Below are 21,146 nucleotides of genomic sequence, written 5' to 3'. Positions count from 1 at the left end.
TTGGAGAACTTGGAAAGATTGAAAAGTCATGCAGCTGCATTCTGGATCAGTTGCAAGGGTTGGATGGCACATGGGAAGACCGAGTTGCAGTAGTCCAGTGTTGAGATGACAAGGGACTGAACAAGCACCTGAGTGGCCTCTGTAAAAAGAAATGACCAGATCCTCCTAATGATGTAAAGGAGAAAATGACATGAGCAAGTTAGGTTAGCAATATGAGGAGAGAAGGATAAATGGTTGTCCAGAAGTACACCAAAGTTGTATGCATGGACAAATGGTGATCCAAGAGTTCTCCAGGGAGATCACAAGATGCTGAAATGGGAATGCATCTCCAGGTATATACAGCAGCTCAGTCTTATGGGGCTGCCATCTGTGACTAGATGGCAAACATACTGAAATACATGCTGAAACATCAGTGTCTGAGGAAGAAAAAGTGAAAGTGTTGTGTTGAGTGTTATTGGCATAGCAGTGCTAACAATGTGAGGATATTCACTCACTGAGGTAGAAGATATAGAGGGACAATAGAAAACGACAAAGCACTGAGCCTTGTGAGACACCAATGGAGAATCTGTATGAAGCAAATGGGTATCCCCTACAGGTTGGACGCAAACTGCTGCAAATCTGGACCACTGATTCTAATTTTTGTGAGGATGAACAGGAGAGTCTTGTGCAGAAGGAAGATGAAATGAAGTTTCATTGACCATTGACCATGCAGAAGGAAGCTGAGAGGTCAAGAAGGATTAGATTTGATGATAGATTGGCTGATCTAGTGATGTGAAGCTTCTCAATAAGAGCCACAAATGCTGTTTCTATGTAGGTGCACCACTTTGACTGCAGATTGTTTAGGATCCTAGAGGCTTTCCTGGATGAGAAACTAAGACGTCTGATTGTATCTGGCACATTCAGAAACTTTAGAAAGAAAGGACAGAAGTTATACCAGACACTAGATGTTTGAGGTGTCTAGTATGGCCAGTATTTTCAGAGTGGGAATTACCTTTTACTCTGGATGTCTGGGTTGTCTTAACATTTACTATCATCGTTTGAATTTGCTTCTTTTTTTTTTCTGGGTTTTTTTTTCTGTTTTTGTTTGTTTGTTTGTTTGTTTGTTTGTTTTTTAATAAACAACAATTTGGCCACTGCTTGCAATTAAATAATTATTACTGATGATACGTTTAAACAGGTTTCCACAAGCTATAAATCAGTTTTACAAATACTTCACACTGATTAGGAAAGGAGGTGCCGGTTGGCTCATCACATGGAGCACAGTCAATCACACTAAGTGATTCACCTACGTAGAAAATTTTTAAAATCAACATTGCTATAACAGTATTTAAATTAATAACAATGAAAGAAATACAACAACTCCTCTGCAGTGCAATTATAGCCCACATGTTGTTTAAAGGAGCAGGTTTACAGCAGGTTGCCCTTTGTCATGATATTGTCCAGGGGTTTGTTGCTATAAATGAGGTTTGGGGTCAATCAGAGCTTAAGGAGGAAAATCCAATGAGTTCTCCTTTGTGGACTGACCAGCTTGCATGTCGAAGTTTGAATTAAGATTTGATATACAAGCTGTTTATGCTGGACCACTGAATATACCATTTATCATAAGTACTATGTGCTAAATATTGAATATTGGATGGATAGATGGAGAACAAAAGACTTAACAGTTCTCTTTAAGTGTCTTTCACATTTAATTTCAACAAAGTGAAAGTCAACAAAAGATTGACTACAAATTCTACCAAGTCTTGGTGATATCTTTTTGTGAACTGGCAAAAAGTAAACACATTCCCTACAAAGACCTATTTTTATGTCAGGGCTATTACTGAAAAGTTCTGTATTGCTATTATACGTTTGGATGGTAAATATTCTTGTACTGTAACCATTAAAGGCCCTACATTCAATATATAACTCACTAGCTAGGATATAGAAACCATTCTTTCATAATATATGCAGTTTAAATATATAGGGAGTAGAAATTTAGGGGTATAATAGGAAGCCATTTAGGATTCAGCCTATGTATCATACTTCATCAGTCCTCTAAAACATAAATAGTGTTCTTTAGTTCTGTTTAAAAGGAAGCAACTCCTTGAACATTATTTCACAAAACAGAACATTTCACAGAAAAAAGGCCCATGACTATAATAATGAAATACTGTATTTCCTGACAAAGTCGCTACAGCTCGCATGGAATCTGAAATGGCTTCATATTAGACTCCTTGACGTTGTAGGTGCTTTGTTGGTATACAATTATTGACTACGTTGCTACGCATAATCTATCAGCCCCCTTCTATCTGGTGCATCAATGGGGAAAATCCCCCAGCACGGTGTTAGCTACTGATGTACCAGTGAAACATGCACTACCATGGCAGTGTCACTGCTGTGCTGAGGATGATCAACCACCAAAAAAATCTAGTCAGTTGTGCTCCCATGGTGGTCACTTTCCATTGACAGACAAGTTGGCTGACAAAGTCTATACAGCATCAAATGGGCTTTTTATTCAGTAAGTATAACTACTCAGAGGGGTATCTAATAAAAAATATCCAATGAGTGTAGGAACTGTTTAAGTGTACTGAATAAACTGCATTATTTTAATACCACATGTGGTGAACTTGAATGAAACAAGCCTACCAACATCATTGTTTGGTTCAGTAGTCATTTGGAGTGACTAGTGGATTTAACATTGCTTGATATGACAGATGTTTCCTTCTGACACATTTGTAAGTGCCTAAAGGCCCACTTGTACTTTCATCCAACAGGCTTCCGATGCCTTCTGCGCCGTGGAAAGGCACTTCGGGGAGAGAGCGCAGCAAAAATGGTGTCCATTGAAATGCCACCATTTTTGTTAAATGGGCGACAATAAAATGTGAACTTGCCTTGCTGTGTACTACCCACCTCCTTGAGTGATAGACAGCTATGATCACTGTTCTGAAAGACTATAAAAGCTCATGGCTCTCTGAAGTTTGTTTCATTTGGCTGTCAGAAGCAGGTGTGATGAAGTATAACAAGCCTTTAAGTAGAACCAAGTATTAGAGAAGTAGGACAGAACTGCTTTTCTGCTTCTCAAGCTGACTTTTCCCATTCTGCAAATAGCTATGTAAAATTGATCAAGTTTAAAAAGTAATTAAATAACCTTAAAATTGTCTTATCAGGGAGAACATATTGCTTTCATACTGACACAAATCTGAATCTTTGCTTGAACATGTTTCTATTGTGCTTTTCTAGCTAATTTTGCAAAGAAATACCACTCTTACAGTTGACAAAACAAGTCCTTCATAGTCCATACTCTAGGATTGGGATCACAATGGGGGTGTGTGTGTCTCATTAAGATTGAACACCAACACCCTATTTTGCTTGTCCGTGAGAGTTTGGTGCTGTTCTCCTGTTTTTTTTTTTTTTTTTTTTTTGTGTGTCTGAGATCCAGCCCCAGTGAGTCTGGCTGGAAGGGGAAGAGCTTCACTTCACCAGAACACAGCCTCCTTGTTGAGCCTCCATCGTCTCACAGTCTGAGGGCACAGAGTGCATCTCTGGGTAGGGGGTCCCAGGCTCCAGGAGTGGGCTGAGGGTCTGAGGAGTACGAGAGAAAGTTGGGCTGGTGAGGGAGGTATCGGCGTGATCCTGCACGGGTGGGTACCGGTCCTCTGCCAGCTGAGTCTGGTGGAAGTAGGCCTGCAGATGAGACTGCTTCTGTAGATGGAGTCTCTTCTGCTGGAGTCTAAAGATGGCAATTTTTTGGGTGAGTGTACCTGAATTCCACAAGTTACACTTTTGTGTAGGAAAGTAAGTTGTCAATTTTTAGTATATTAAGGGGAAAAGAAACCAAAAAGTTCTTGCAGTCCTCACCTGTATTCCTGTAGTTGCTGCTCCAGTGTACGAGGCGTAGGATCCTTACAGAACATTTGCCCACTGCCAGCACCACTGGCCAGCAGACTAGCCCTCTGATAAAACAGATACATCATCACTCCAACCTGTTTTTCAATTAATCAGTTCAACTAGATCACTTCATTTCATCTTATGGTCTGTATTCAGGTGAGGTACATTAGAATCTAAAAGAGCCATCACGGCGACAAGAAATGACAATGCAAACCAATGTACATTCTGATTATTTTATCCTGCACAAAAGGCCAGTTAGGCAGTTAGATCCTGAGTGACAATACCTGCAGCCTCTGAGCAAGACACTGGGTTTCCAGTGACTGCCGTCTAGACAGCAGATACGGGTGCATTTTAGTTGAGAACATTGCTGTGTCCTTTCCACTACGACACTGATGTGCTTCTCCCTGCAGACCAAAAAAAAACAAAAAAAAAACCAAAATCGATCCATTGGTTAAAGAGCAGCCAAAAGGTTATAGTTCATTTTTGAGATTCAGAATTATCTACTGGTAGACAGGAACTTCTGATTCCACTTCCAGGATAACAGGATTATTCTATTTGTTTTAACCTGCTGTTGAAGCTCCAGGTTTTTAGGCTGGAAGCTGATGTCTCCATCTCCAGATCCCAGCACCACCTGGGCTTTGTTCAACTCCAGAATTCCTTTGGTCCTGGCAAGATTTTGAAGGTGCTGCCTGAACACTACCAGACCTAGAAAACAAAATGAGGAGTCATAGGAACTAAATAACAGCCATCTGACCTAGAAACAAAAAAATACTGCATAAAAGGATGTCATATGAAATAATGAACAGCTTACAGACCTAGAAAACAAGGTGTATGACAGCAGATTATAGGAACTAAACAGCAGGTGATTACTGTCAGTTCAACTGGACTGATTCATACCTTGACAATGGAACAATTAATTTATCGATGTTTTTTAGAATTTGTACTTATTCATCATTAATTGGCAATCCAGAGTGAATGTCATGTGGGCAGAGAAATGGAGGCACAGGGTTCTTTATACAATCTGACAATGGGCTGAAAATATGAATTTGGGCAGACTGACACAAATGGGTTTTTATAGCAACATCAAGTGAGAAAGTAACAGAAGACTGATGCCCAACCTGTAAAGAGCCAACATGGTGGAAAAGAAAAAAAGGTAGCACCTTGTGTCAGAGATGTGTCTGATGCTCGTCGGCCTTCACGAAAGCTGACTGATGAATGATTATGAGCCTTACGCTCCTCTGAGCTAAGGGCCTGGGGGCTGGGATTAGAGGGTTTCGAGGAGGGGAAGGTGGGGTCTGCTTGACTGGCAGGCATCGCTGTCAGCGTGCCTCGATGGGGGGGAGGGTCCTCCGCCAGGCTGAGGTCACTGTGTGTGGAGCCCAAATCATACTCTGAGTCCATGCTGCCCAGAGATGGGTTCAAAGCCATGGAGAGGAGCTTCCCTATTAAAATAATATACCATTATTTTTAATGTTTTATTACCATACCATTCCACTATCAATTCATCTTATTTCTCTGACTATCCTTCCATAATACTATCTGTCCATTGTGATCCAGTTCTGTTCATGTGTTTGTCTGTCCACCTAGCTATCCAAGCAACCTTCTGACCAGTTGTCAGACAGAAATAGCTCTTTCTGTTCTACCTTTACAACTGCCCACATGTAACTATTTTAGTTATCCATCCATAGGGGTAACTATCCATTCATCCAACTGTCTATCCTTCTACCTATCAGTCCATCTGTTCATCCATCTCTACCATATAGCTGTCCATTTATCTATCATTCCATCCATCCATCCATCCATCCATCTTTCCATCTAATTATCTTTTCACCTGTCTGCTGTGTTGTCTATCAATTTATCCATCCATTTTGCATCCAATTATTCATTAACTAGCCATCAATCCATCCATTCATTCATCCATCCATGTCTGTCTACCTACCTAATTTACCAACCTTCTGTTCATTTATCTAGCCATCATTTATCCATCAACCATCCATTTATCCATCATACCCATGGAACCATATAGCCATTTGTCCACTTACCTATTTATTGCTTTGTGAAATTAGTGTACACACACACACCTGAGGCAGACACTGTGCCCAGTTGGCTGTTGCCCTCTGACAGTGTTTGTCTGCGCTGGCTTAAGTGGATGGTCTGTTCGTCCTCAGCCTCAATTCCTTCATCTATGGATGACTCTTTGACAGTGCCTGGAAATGAGCCACTGGCATTACGCACCACAACAGGGGGCAGAGGCTCCAGCAGACAGCCATCCACCTGAAGAGGGGGTGCGTGCGCACACACACAAACACACTACTGAGCAAAAACATACAGTGATATGGCCAAGATCAGTGTGTGGATTAATGGAGAAGATGCTGATTGCTACTTTTGCACAGTATTGCAAATATGACGAATTGATGAGTTGTCAAAAATGCAGCGTTATATTCTGAACAGGCAAGTAAAATGCAAACGTATACTTTATCTACATTACAGTGGAATTAAATGAAGTAAAAAAGAAATGAGGCTATCTGAGCTTTCTTGGGAAGAAAGATTTTATGCCTGGGTCCATTTTATCAGCCTGGGTTTTACAAACACCACTTTTCATTTTTAAACCTCCACTGCTCTGCAAACCTTTCACATTTGTGGGCAGTAGAACACTTGGATTAATCACCTTAACATGCATACTGTGTTATCCACTTAGATCACGCATATATGCTAGTATGTCTAACAAAAAACAAAATGCAAATTGCATAGTTTCTTTTGCATGAGGCTGGCTCCTACTAGATTTTATGAATGGCTTGATTAAAGGAGGTGAAGAGGAGTGTACTCCTTCAAGGGAAAAGAGCCTGATGCATATAAGAACCATGAAAAGGCTGAACCCTGGTGCCAGGAATGAAATACCCGGTAGCTATGGCGACCGCCGGATTTAGCTGAAAAGGTGGCGTGTAGTCGCACCCCTAATGGACGGCTAGGGAGATACAGAGGAAAAAGTGCCTTGATATAGCCAGTAGGCTGACTAGTGCTAGTCTTAGCAGCTGGCACAGCGATTGCAATTAAGTGACCAGCTCAAACAAGAGGGCCACTCAGTTCAGATCCTACTGTTGTCTAACACTTATTTCCTGCTCACAATTACTCTACTCAGACATATGCCCTATGTGCCTCTTCAGTGTCCTTTATTGTGCAGAAGCAGTTCTTATGTCTGGATTCATCTCTCAGTCCAGACTTAAATACCTTGCTGGCCATGATGGAATATAATGCAAAGCAGAAACAGAGCGAGGGAGAGAAGGCAAGGGCTTTTCATTAGCTGCCGTCACTACGCTGCTGTTATTTTAGGACGTCTGTGCAGGGCTCCACTGATGATGAGTCATGAGGAAGAGTTGAGGGTGGTTCAGTGGCAGAGGAACTTTACGAACACAAAACAGCTCTTGCTGGCGTCATCCAGCGGTGCCCAGATGAGTAACATAGCTATTAAAAAACCTAACTCATGCACCAATATAGTGTTGTGCAATTCTTCTGCTGTTGCTGCCTTGCTCATTGCAGTAGATGTCTGCCCTTCTGGAAAGTTCTCACTAACCTTGGGAGTGGCTACATCCTCCTCCATTAGGGCCTGCTCTGGAGTGCTTTGTGTGAAGCTGAAAGTTTCAGTGGAGGTCTGCAGGAGAATGGGTGAGCGCAGGTGGCGCGTGGCTTGCAGAGCTGGAACAGAAGCCTGTGGGAGATGGAAAGTCTTCATTTTTATAGCATAGATGTTAATGATATAACTCTTTTAGACATCCTTCCCATCACAGTCTAATCAAATATGCACATACACAAATGACAGCAGTTTACAATAGGGTTCTTACAATAGGTACCACTGGAATGTAATGCAGGAACTGGAATGTAGTTTGCTTTGTATGACCTATTTGCACTCATAACATTTAAATACCTTGAGGACAGTCTGCTCAGCCACTGTGCTTGGCCGGCGCTGAGCACCGTTGAGCCGCTGTTCCACAGGGAAACTGCTTCTGTGGGCCTTGAGTCGCTCCACCAGCAGGTAGTAAATAGCAGCAAAATGATTGTAGCTTTTGTTCTGGAGAGACTGCAGAGAAGAAAGTTTGATAAAAGAAAATTTGGCTATGACAAAGATTTTACAACAGTAATTACTATTAATAAACTAATATTATTTATTTAATTTGGAATTATTGCCAGGTTTTCTTCCAGTTTGTCAATTTCTGCCCACTAGCTAGTTCTAATAACATGTACAATCATCATAGGGATGTTAAACACATTTAGAGGAGAACATTATCTGCTCCTTTCCATATTTAAGAGCTAAGGCTAACCTCTTTCTAATTGGTAGGCCATCCTTCACACCCAGTGAATAGTACAAATTATATTCTCCTAATGTTTAGTCCACTGCACTGCTTGAGAGTGTTAATTTGGTATTTAGCTATATTTACTTTTCAAAATACTATGTAATATAAGCTAATAGATATAATCATATGGACATGAAAGGCCAAACCTAGCAGTCTAAAATATCTAAAATGATGCACATTACTTGCCAAATTTACAATACATCCATGAAGTCCCTAAATATAATTTCTTACATGTCTATCTGAAGATTATAACAATTCTTTACCAATCACAAACAATTAATTCTGCGATGCTCTGGCCAGCTAAAAGTCATCCTCACCTCTATGGTCTTGTGCTGGTCGATGCCGAGGTTGTGCATGAGACGAAGGACCTGCTCACTGTGCTCTCCCACGCCCTGCCAGTTGAGCTGGGGCTTTGGTGATGGTACCTCCTGCACCATCCAGCGGTGCTGACGAATCTGGCTTAGTGCCAACCTCTTGGCCGGGTCAAGGACCAGCATCCTCCGGATCAGATGTTCGCAGTCTGGGGACAGACCAGTAGTCAAGGTTCACCAATGACAATTGTTAGTGTAAGGATTGCTGGAGCCATTTATCCTAACCTTCACACTGTTAACATAGTTTAGTAAACCTGACTACTAAATATTGTCCTAGTTTCTTTAGATTATAGTAACTTACCCTCGGTCATGAAGTAAGGGATGCGGAAACGGCCTTCAAGGACCCTCTGTCTCAAAACAGGCAGACTGGGACCATCAAATGGTAATGCGCCACACACCAGGACATATAAGACCACCCCCATGCTCTGCATAACACACACACACAAATCTAAAGCATCAGTAATGCTGCCTTTTCACTGCACACGACCTCCAGATACGATGGTCAGAATTCTGCCACTAGTGATAGTTTACATACTGTTTGCAAATAGATACTGTGATCAGTCACAAATGGTCTTTGACAATGGGCAAAACACTCTGTATGGTTTTGAAAAATATGTGATGAAAAATATATATTGTTAGCTAGTCAAGAAGAACCCAAGCTAGTATGTACTGCTATAATGCTAACTAGCTAATATAAGCTAGCTAGCTTGCCACAGCCAAATGCATTAAAACAAAACATTTCGAATACCTTTTTACTCTGGTCAACGGATAACATCATACTAAAATTCGAGTTAATATGAATTAAATGTAGGATTTCTTTGGTAACTGGTCACATGGTCATATCCTATATAGTTGCACATGTTGAAATCTGCAGCTTTGATCAGATCCCAAATTATTAACCACTGCGAGTAAGTGCTCCACATAGTGCCTGTGCGACTCTCCATTGAAAATGACTGATTTTTGGACTATCATCTCTCGTTTGTCAGAAGCAGTAAAAAGTCCCATTTCAAGAACAATCATCCAACTTACTGGTGTTTCAAACTACAAACATGTATGCATACCTACCTGGGGTGTCTCATTTTCAGCATTAATTAGGATCTTGTAGTGTGGCCCATACATTAGGCATGCTGGAATTTCACAACTTGGATCAATTCTGAATGGATCAGGAAAGTGTGTGGTACAGATTCTCTCACCCAAATGTCCAGCTGCGGACCTTCATATTTCTGCCCTTCAAACACCTCGGGAGCCGCGTAAGGTGGGCTTCCACACCATGTGGCTAGAGGCTGCCCTGGCTGGAAGAAGTTCCCAAAGCCAAAGTCTGCAAGTGAGGGTGAAGAATGTAAAACAACAATCTTATTGTTCAAAATGAATATTTTCTGTTGTAACTTCTGTTCACTAACTCAAACTGTCAGCTTGCTAGCTTAACTCTGTAGACAGAAAGTGAATAACAAAGAAGAATGTAAGATGAGCCTGAGTAAGATAGCTGGCCTTTAGGTAGTCCCTTTGTTTTATACTCCTTGCTGCTGACAACTATGTATGATTTGAAGTCAAACATTTCAATCCTTGGCATTAGGAGGAAATGGGCCAGGGTGACGAGGCCAGGATTTAAAAAAAAAAAAAAAAAACAAAAGAATTGCATGCCATCCAAATTGTATATAGTTGTGAATGAATCATGAAAAGGTATAATGCGGACATTACGCAGTTATGTTGAATTCCTGAAGCCAATTCACAGCCTGGCTCTGTTATGTAACAGGTGAACATGTGGGAGAGAGGAAGTAAAGGGCAGCCAAGTGAAAGTCAGTGGGGGGGATATTACTACTTGGAATAAGACCACAAAGGTCACTGCACCCTGAGTCGACAAGTTTTTTCTGAACATAAGGTTCAGTGGTAGAGTGAGAGAATACAGTGTGAATAAACCACCAGTGGAATGACTGGTTATAGAAGGCTATAAAATAATAATATTCTGATAAAACTGCAGTGGAGTTAACCTTCATGACCTTATATCTCTTCTCCGGTATTGACAACAATAAAAGTAGAAATTGCTGTTTATGCAAGAAGCTACAGAAATAGCTTATAATGCATTTTCAATTTCCACCCCTTTATCATGGGTTTAAAGCTAGGTTATAATGTTAAGGGTTTTTATTTTAAACCATGACAAGCTGAAATTATAGCCAAGGTATGAATGTGTTAGAGAAGCTATTGTATGCATCACATCATGTTACTGATAAGATCTAGAATAAGACTGAACTTTCAGTCAGTTACATTATGAACAATATACACGGTGTCTCAAAAGTCTCCATACATAGAGGAAATTAACACTTTTTAGCAAAATGTCTTCCAAAATCTTTCATACTTAGTTTAAATTTTATATATATGTTTTTTCAGATAGCCTAGAATGTATAGAAATCGTTCTCACTGCTGGATCGGGAAGCTGTCACAAGGTTGCGATGGACATGCACTTACATGCAGAACACCAGATGTGCTAACACGAGTTAATCATGAGTGGGTGAGATGAATCTGTGTGTGTTTACAAAGAAATATCAATCAAGTATTTTTGTTTTGTAAATAGTTACATTTTGCTAAATGAAAAAAAAGCACTAAAAAACAAAATGTGTTAACTTTCCCTATGTATAGAAACTTTTGGGAAACACTGTATTATGGAAGCACTATATACTGTGTTTGCTTTTTTTTTAATAATTACTGTGATATATGATGAAAATCGAATTGAACTAAAAAAGTATCCACAAAATGAGCAAGATAAAAATGGCTATGCTTAGTGAGACGTTTTATGGGATTTGTGCTATATATGTGCTTTGTTTGTGTGTCTGTACTTTGTACGGTTAGAACGAGGTGATATCTGTTGGGGAGATGGGGGATAGTAGGAGCATGGAAATTTCCCAGATGCATGGGGTCTGTGCCAAAAGACTCTCAAAACCACTCCTATAACATATATCTGCCATTGTGCTATCTCTGTAATGTGTAATGCCCATCTTAACCTGTAATCTCTGCACTATTTAATGCACAACCCTTTACATATAATGAATTTCATATAGTAGATGTGAAATAGATGTAAGCATCCAGCAATGCTACCTAGCAAGTGATGCTCAAGAATATGCAAGAGCATGTTAACCAATCTCAGAGCAGTGTTCTGTCCCAAACTTAGCCTATTTAGCCTAATCCATTAACCATGTTGCTTGGAAATAATTGTAATTATTCATTTCCTCCAGTCTTTCTATCTTTACATAAACTGTGACATGCCTGGTGATTCACCAGTCTCTGTCGGTTTTACAGCCCTGGGTGTACGTGCGCGTGTGTTTGATGTCAGAGCATATTAGTTCATTCCTCGGTGCTACTGGCCTTGCTTCCACTTGACGTCACTGGGTAAATATGTTATCCCAGAGTGGCTGAGAGACTGACTGCACTTGGTGTGTGCTTATGTGTGTTATCTGGTTTGAACTGTGGAATGCCTGAAGGAAGGCTGGGTTTTGGTTTTAACAGATACTGCAGCAAGCAGACTACACCACACAAGACTACATAAAACATCCAATAATAACACTTTATTAAGCCACATCCAGCCACTTGAGGGGATCTGCATTTGTAATGGATAAAAGATTGGGAAATCACTTTATATCAATAAGTTTCTTTTATTTATTTACCAAAAATATCAGTTTATTCTGTCTGTGCCAACTGAAGGAGGCCATTTGCCAAGTCGTTTGTGCGTGAATGTATTCCAGAGTCCACTTGCCTGCAATCTTGATGTTCATGTTTGCATCAAGCAGCAGGTTCTCAGCCTTCAGGTCTCGGTGAACGATGCTGCGCTCGTGGCAGTACTCCACGGCTGACAGGATCTGCCAGAACTTTCTCCGTGCTTCTGCCTCACTCAAACGCCCATGGTTAGCCAGGTAATCTGGAAATGCAGTCACAGAGACTGGTGTCATGGCATGCCAGTTAGAGTGGTGCACTCGGTTTTTTAGCCAGAATGGCAAAAGGGGAGGCAATTTGCATTGGTGGTGTTTGCTGCATTTGTAGAATATCTGATTTTACATCCATAAAACTCCATAAAACGCAGAGATTACAAAGAACTGAAAAACTGTTAAAGAGCACCTCCTAAGCACAGCATGTCCTGAGTCTTCCAGCAGAGCAGCCCAGCATTGCAATGCTTCGGCTACCAGATACACACTACATATCAAGTCATTATGAAATCTTAATTAAATTTGTATGTGTAATTGAAATAAATATTTAACTCAATTTAAACTTGACAGTGTAAACTATATGTAAAAGTGCAGTAATTCTTCTGTAGTTCCTAACACTTTGGTCAAAATACCTACAACACCATAGTGATGATTTACATGAACATCAATTGCATAGAAAAATAGACCTCTCCAAGATGTGATTTCAGATTACAGTCTGGTGGCAATTAAGGTGCCAAGTCTAATTTTCACCCAGTGCCACCCATGTGGTCACACTTCTGGCCAGTCAAACATTCACTGCACCTGACAGCTTTGGGGAATTTTAGAACGTGCTTGCTAGGAAAGTTGATTGTGTACTTCATTACTGCTTTACAAAGACATTGGTGATAGACAAAGTTCATAACTTTCTTTTTGATTTACAGGCAAGATTAACTAAACTAGGCATAAGCAAATGGACAGATGAGTAGTTTAAAATTACTTATGACCCACACTTAAGGATAATTAGGATTTTGAGGCCAATTCACCCCTCCTTACAATTGCAAAAGATGTCCCATTGTCAAAATTGTTATTTGTGAAAGATCAAACTGAGCTGTCATCAGTCATGTTTTGTTTTAATCTTACGTTTGTTCATGAGAAATTCAATGAAATACCTGGTTCTGAGAGCAGTGTGGCAGCACTATGTTAATAAAAAAGCAGCTTTCTTTTAGTCAGCGTGAAGCTGGAGGTAGCAGACGTGTTTTGGCTGTTTGTGCATCATAATAACATATGAAGTGCATGTGAATGGATGGGTGTGATCAGCTGACAGACGCCTGTATTGTATAAGTATGTGGTGACAAAATGTGGTTCTTATTGCGCTGTTAGCCAAGTACAGAGCAACTGGTCTGAATTATGAGGGGGTTTAGGTCCTGAGACTACAAGCAGCTTTGGGAAGTGTCACCTCATGCACACTGGACCTACAGTAGAAGCTGTCACAAATAAATGAGGTGACATTGATGGAGCAGGACGCCTGAAGATCAAAGTTACTTTGTGGACATCCAAAAACTTTTCTTCACATTGAGCAAGGCAAGACTGGAGGGGGCTTCATGACATCGACTAAATCAAGACTAGTCGTCTTCACGTGATACAGGAATCCCAGAGGCTAAAGATACGTCGATTACAGGGCAACCCAAATCCATGCTTAGTCAAATCAGAGAGTTCTGAAACCACTACCAGCTTATTTTTGGACTCTGACCTTATACTTGCCATTTCAGTTCCCTTTCGCTCTCCTGTTCTTCTCGGTGTGTCATATATAAGGCAAATGGTGAGCTAAAGCCTCACTGGATGACCTCTTTTATCCCCTTCAGCTCTCACCTGCTGAAACATTACAAAACGTGGCTTTGATAATGATCTGCCCTCCTGGCGCCCTGTTCATAGGCAGGCTTATTGTGCTGGCGTTTGGGAAGTGTGCCAACGGCATGCTTTGCTTTGATGTTAGCACCGGTTCTAACGTGATACATACTTGCTTAAAACCCTGCAGCACTAATCTGAACCAGTACAAGACCACAGAGACCTCGATCTCTAGGTGTATTTTTCTTAGTTTTGACTGTGAACTGGCTGACCCTACCATCTACCATTTAGTGGATAACATCTCAACATTATTTTATTATATTACAGCAGTCATCCTATGACAGTGCTGTAAAAGGAAAGCAACCTTTTACCCTCAAACTGGCTAGTTCCTTCATGTGTGAATCAGCTGACTATTTGTTCATATAACTATAAGCTATATCAAAGGGTGAGCATACACTTTGCATTATAGCCTTTAGATGTCACGGCATCTTGACACTAAATGCCAGTAAGCATAAATGGCCAAGTAAAGAAGCCATTTTTTGAAGCCCAAAAGCATCATCCCTTTTTCCATTATGGGTGCCACGGCTAATTAATAGAGATAAACAAATGACATCTGTTCAGTGCCCATTATAATATCGGAAGACCTGTAGGAGGATCAACACCCAGCGCAAGCAGATGGCGAAGTGACTGCATGTACAGACTGGTACAGCTACAAAATCATGCACACGGGAGCTTGACAAAGAATTTCCAGGAATTTCTGAGCAGATTTGTGAGGAAAAAATTCAAGTGCTCACCAAAGATCTCCCCATTTTTGGCATACTCAGTGACCAAGTAGAGCATGTTCTTGGTCTCCATGACCTGTTGGAAGGGAAGAAACAGAATAAAGTTTCAAACATAGTAAAAACATAATAAAGTTCTGGCTTTAATGGAGAAAAAAAAATTAACCTTATTTCACATCAGTGTAAAGGCAAAAACATAAAGATGACATTAAAAGAGAGTCAATCCTCATGGAAACAGTGATAAACCCTAGGTATGAGTGTTGTCTGGAATATCGCGATACAAAATTCTGGTTAGACGAATTTGCTGCTCATATCATGTATCGTAATACATGATACAATACAATACTATTTGTATTTCATTACGACGTCCACCTCTTCTTACACACTAGGCAGCAGTACCAGAGATAGTAGCATATAGAACATGGAGTTTGTGAGTGGGAACATAACTACCTCAAAGAATGCTTACTAATAGTCCAAAAAGTTAAGCTACTCAGAAGCATTTTGCCTGTCTTAAACACAAGGCCTGCAGCCTCGTTTCATTTGGCCCATGTGAACATTTTCACACTATTCTTCCACCTTCAGAGGTCTAGTGGAGTCCATGTCTCTATGGGTCAGAGCTGTTTTGGTGGCACAAGGGGGACCTACACAATATTAAGCAGATGGATTTAATGTTATGGCTGATCGGTGTGTGTTTATATTTTTTATATACATATATATATATATATATATATATATATATATATATATACATACATATATATATATATATATATATATATATATATATATATATATATGGGAAATTGTCCTTGCACACACACACACACACACACACACATATATATATATATATATATATATATACTGTATATGTGTGTGTGTGTGTGTGTGTGTGTGTAAGAACAATTTCCCAGCAATAAAAAAAACAAAAAAACAAAACACATACACTCGTCTGAAGGTCTGCAAAAGATTAATTTTAGATTTTAAAAATACTGTATTTAACACTTAAAGGGAGAAAAATATTTCAATCTAAAACTAATATTTTACAATTTTAAAGAATTTTACAATTTACAATTTTACAAGATATCACGATATCACAGAAAAAAAAGTGCATTGTGACAATTTATCAGGATATTGATATCATATTGTCATATCCCCAGCCCTTATACCCTGTGGATGGGGGCGGAGTCAGTCTGGAAGAGATCATGGCCATCAGGATAGAAATGTTTCTTCACAGGATAAAGGTGATAAGTCACAGGAACTTTTGCACTGATTTGCAGTGATATGTCTCTCTAAAGGGGACAAGTGGAGCCAAACCACGCCAGCAAAATAAACAAATGCCCCCCACATAACACAGCTAATGTTTTTTCCTTTCATTTGTCTTCTGTCAGTTGTCTGGGTTTACCGTCCCATTATACTGGTCCTGACTGCTAAAGCCTGCACAAATTCCAATATATTTGAACAAAAGACCTATAAAAACCATGAATCCATCATAAGCCTCTTTGTAGGCTTAGAGACAGCAGGCGGCTTTCATCCGCAGCAGCAGAATTTGCAGAGCATTGTCACAGAATGTAGTGCATTTTATGAAATCTCAACGATTCTAAAGTGCGTGATGACTAAATTGTAGCTGAACACAGCTTTAATGAGGGTCAACACTGGACTTCTCGCAGCAATGGGTTGCTGCTGAGACTCACAGTATCCAGCCCTTATCAGTGTTATGTAACTGATCAACACAAACCACCACAACAGCTGGACTTGCATTGCCTTTGGTTTCCTGGAAAGTGATTATGACTAATGGTAAAGACTTAATGCTCGCACAGCTGATGTGTCACAGAGTAACCTTTCAGTGGTGGTATGAGTAAATGGTTGATTGCTGGTGAAGAGTTGAAAACTGAAACATTAGGGCTGAACAGTTTTATTTTTTCCTGAATTTGCTTTTATTTTATCCCATTCTCTTCCAATTTGGTCATTTGCCAATTACCACCCAGTAGCCAGCTCTCCCCTATCACATAGCTACCAACCGGTGAAGGTGAAGGTTAACACGTGCTTCCTCTGAGACACATGAAGCAGCTATCTTTTCAAACTGCTGCTCACGATACATCACAGAGCAGCTGAACACTCATGGAGCAAAGCACTTTCTGCCCTCTTCTCCACGTATGAGCTCACAGATGCCCATGATTGGTTAGTATCACTCTGACAGAGAAGAATGAGTAATTTCATCCCTCCCACAGATGGAGCACAGCCACTTTTGCTCCCTTGGAAAAATAATATATGCACTTGGAAGGCTTTTTTACATAAAATAATTATCACCTTAATGTGGTGATCCTCCAAGATCCACTGTTAGGCTGTTAACATAATGGAGGCCATGATGTTGCCTAATTGGACAAATTTCTTCATATCATAAAACAAATGGGATGCTGAAACTCTGACTTCCAGTAATGATCTCGGTCCCTGCTAATGACATAACATTTGGATTACAAAGAAAAAAAAAGGTAAGTAAGTATGAGGGCACAGATTGTTCCCTCAACTACCTGCATGTTGAGTCAAACATGGGAACTATATAAAAAAAAAAAATGACTGTCAACCTGACGCACCTGGTAAAGCTTAATGATATGTGGATGGTCCAGCAGCTTCATGATCTCCACCTCCCTGTAGATCTTCTCCAGGTTTGCAGCATCCAACTGTGTCTTATCTATGATCTTTATGGCCACCTGCATTTTGATGCAAACATGCATTAAGACAGTATGTATTTTATTTTCACATCCAAGATTTGTGTCATGGCATAAAATGGATCAGAGGATTGGATTGGAAAATAAATCCTATCCAGTTTACACCAACATTGGCTGGACACAAGACAAGTATTAAATAACTGCATCCCTAATGGTGCCACAATTAACTCCCATAGGGCATAGGACAAGACCACAAAACTGCTTTTAGAAACTCTAATATACCACTAATGAAATCATGCAGCATTTCCCAATACAGCTGTTCTGTTATTTCAATCTTTTCCCAAGACCTGATAAAAACCCGATCTCATGTAACTTTATAACTCACTTGGGACAATTTTATTGCTCTGTGCCCATTTTTAAATATAGTGTTAGTGATGCACTGTGTAGATTTCCTCATTTTCAAACCATTATTTCCCAGAAGTGCATTGTGTATACAATTTGCATATGGCTGTCGGTGATCTGAGCCTGATAAACACCTCCTAAGTGATGCCTCTTCCCTCTCAGGTGTTTGAACAGGGGTAACTTAAGCTAGCACACAGCTTGTTGGCACAAATCAAGGAAGTAGGGCTCCTGCAACTCTTAAATCCAAATAAAACCCACTGTACTGAGCTAGCAACAAAAAACACTGTAATTAAAATAGATTACTCATTAAAAATATTTTAAATAAATTAGATTTTAAATACAAGGCAAATTTCTGTCAAGTCTTCTCACATAACCTTTTGAAGGATCCACAGTTTGTAACAGACATTGGGGGCAAATGATTAATCTACTCTAGATGTATACAGAGGTGTTTCTCTACATGGTGCACTCTCAGAAATAAAGGTACCAAACTGTACTTTTTCCTTGTGGATGTGGTGGTACCATCAAGGGTGCATCTTTTCTACCTTTAGAAATGTATGGGAAGGTACATGTGGTGTAGCTTTAATTAGCTTTTAAAGTAAGGATGGAACACAATACAAATACGTTATTCGGATTGAACAGATTTTGTGTTCTAAACAGATACAAATACAGGTAAGAACAGGAGGCACACGTTTGTTTTTAAGGAAACTTTCTGAGACACGTTCACAGGGCATTTGGCTGAGATTAGATGTGTACATCTGGACTGGAGTCCTGTGGGCTGCAACAAAAAAAGAAGTCAGGACAAACGAAGACCAATAACGCAATACTTCTACAGCATTTATTCATTCCTCCTTAGTAACAGGCAGCCTTGGTGGTTTAAATGAATAATTATGTGAGCAAGATTGAAAAACATTCCTTCTCTAGTTGAGACCAATTATGAACTGGAGTGATGTAGCTGAGGTTGAGGAACTGTCCGAGCCAGACTTCACACACCATGCTGACAGTGCTGAAATGTTTTACCTGTTGTTTATTTAAAGAAAGAAGAAAAACCTTCCGTTTTAGTAGACATGCCTACTTCAGGTTTAAATCCGAATACCAGAGATTGTGGCTAAACTTATTGCTGCTACACTACAAAATAGTTTACGCTTCATGTTTTGTGTATTTATTGTCCTGTTCTGTGTGTTTATTGTCCTGCTTTCGTCTCACACTGTAGTGTATGTGCACTTCATGTAGTCTTGCGTACTGTTCTGTGTTGCACCATGGTCCTGGAGAAATGACATTTCGTTCCAATGATTACAAGCTATACAGAGGAATGACAGTTAAAACCTACTTGTGTACAGATGAATATCTGGAGCACTGAACAGACAGAGTTACTGATACTGACATTGCATTACACCTCTACTCTAGTCCTGTGATGTACCTTCAATTATTTTTAAAAGTATACAACGTTGAAAGATATACTGTACACTGAAGGTAGAGATGTATAAAATATGTACCTCAGTTAAAAGGAAAAGTCCAGTTTGGTACCTTAGGTACATTTCTGAGAGTATATTATAGACCAAGATAAAATAGCGCACGTGTCGGTTTGCTGGTATTTCTATTATTATCTGGTCGCAGAAAAACTACTTGTGAAGCCTGGACAGCGGTCACACACACTCACTGCCCTGCACAAAGCACAGCTCAGTGTCAAGGTAGTTTATTTCTCAGTGTGGCTCCCGGAGTTCGCTACTTGGTAGAGTTTTTCCACTCACACACCTCCGACTTGGTGATCCGGTGTCTCGCCAGCTTCACCACAGCGAAGTTCCCTTTCCCCAAAGTGCGCTCGATGTCATAAAATCCGACCCGAACCGGCGCCCGGTGGCAGGGTTTCCGCTCCGGCTCGGCCATGGCCGCTGCTTTTAACGGAGACGCGGGGAGCGCGCGCACCTGTGCGTCCAAAAACGGAAAGGTAGAGGTAGTGACCGGCTTAATGATTTAAAAAAAAAAAAAAAAAAAAAAAAAAAAGTATTTCAGACGCCCATGCTAATTTAAGCGCTGCGCCTGGTTTCGGTTCTGTTCCTTCACATGGTTTCCGGTCCGTTGCCCGTTAGCGGGTCCCGCTCGCCCGCGAAACGGTTGGCTCACGCGCTCAGCGCGAAGCACGCTGTCTCTGGCGCTCCGCATGCGGTGACGTCAGTGCGAAAGAGATTTTTTTGGTAACGTAAGGGGGGGGGGGGGGGGGGGGGGGGGGGGGGTTGGGGGGGGTTGTGGTAGGCGTGGTCAGCATGGTCCACAGTCCGTAACCATGGCAACCTTATCCGCTTCGTACGTCAATCAGTGTCTGCAGCGCGCGCACTAAAGCTCGCTTTTTTTCGCCTGGGCTATTTTCCAGCTCATATATATATATATATATATATATATATATATATGTATATATATATATGTGTGTGTGTGTGTGTGTGTGTGTATATATAATTGCATATAGTTAATACAATAACTAATTATTAATTATAATAATATAATAATGATTACTATAATTAAGATTTTTAAGAGTTAAGATCACAGGACTAGACCTCAAGTCTGACCTCACATCATCTCTGAGTCTGTGCAGATCTTCATGCAGATTTAATGAATCAAAAAAAAAAAAAAAAAAAGATAGTCTGCAAAATGTAATTTATCCTGTCCTATACATAGACACCCCTTAAAGTGTCCACCCCTTACCGCCATTTTGCCACCCCATATCTAAGAACCTGGATATGCCACTGAGTCGAGCTCATTCACTCATGCTGAGGTTGCTAACCGGAAATACAAAAACAACAGCCACCAATTAGCCTCATCATTTGCCCATTTTCAGTCACTGCAGCCTCAGCATTCATGAATAAACAGAGGAGAAACTGCTAAACCTAACCACCATATTTACCATTCTAAGCACATCTATGTGTATCTGCTTACATAAGTCTACAGTAAAAACATTGCTTTATAATTAATACGTATTTATGATTTATAATCATTAGAAGTGTGCCTGAAAGTTCTACATGAACTCATGCCATTGTAATGGGAATGTAATGTGTAATATATCTCCACCTGCTGGTTAATGGTGGTACTGCTTCACACAATTTGGCATCATCAGTGTGCACATCCGTGTAAGCCAGGGAGCACACACACGCAGATTTATTTGATCTCCACACCCTTCAGGAACACCCACTTACATTTCACA

General features: G+C 40.3%; 1 protein-coding gene across 5 annotated transcripts; it reads right to left on the bottom strand.

Moving 5' to 3' along the window:
* Nucleotides 1-2,103: 2,103 nt before the first annotated feature.
* Nucleotides 2,104-20,105, bottom strand: sik2a (salt-inducible kinase 2a). 5 transcript variants are annotated; one of them, XM_053230282.1, is made up of 15 exons: nt 19,447-20,104; nt 17,477-17,593; nt 14,898-14,961; nt 12,333-12,494; nt 9,781-9,905; nt 8,889-9,012; nt 8,534-8,736; nt 7,790-7,942; nt 7,439-7,573; nt 5,949-6,141; nt 5,028-5,309; nt 4,433-4,572; nt 4,152-4,271; nt 3,838-3,932; nt 2,104-3,709 (listed from the first exon to the last, which is right to left on the bottom strand). In XM_053230282.1, exons 1-15 carry the CDS (start codon nt 19,486-19,488, stop codon nt 3,451-3,453), a joined length of 2,214 nt encoding a protein of 737 aa, XP_053086257.1. In that variant the 5' UTR covers nt 19,489-20,104; the 3' UTR covers nt 2,104-3,450. The 5 variants fall into 5 exon arrangements, with proteins under 5 accessions (XP_053086257.1, XP_026778335.3, XP_034156830.2 ...); XM_026922534.3 differs by having other exon boundaries at nt 19,706-20,104; XM_034300939.2 differs by lacking the exon at nt 19,447-20,104 and adding an exon at nt 17,193-17,336.
* Nucleotides 20,106-21,146: the final 1,041 nt, after the last annotated feature.

The sequence above is a fragment of the Pangasianodon hypophthalmus genome, chromosome 27, assembly GCF_027358585.1.
Source record: "Pangasianodon hypophthalmus isolate fPanHyp1 chromosome 27, fPanHyp1.pri, whole genome shotgun sequence".
Classification (NCBI taxonomy): domain Eukaryota; kingdom Metazoa; phylum Chordata; class Actinopteri; order Siluriformes; family Pangasiidae; genus Pangasianodon; species Pangasianodon hypophthalmus.
This window is presented reverse-complemented; position numbering and strand designations above follow the sequence as displayed.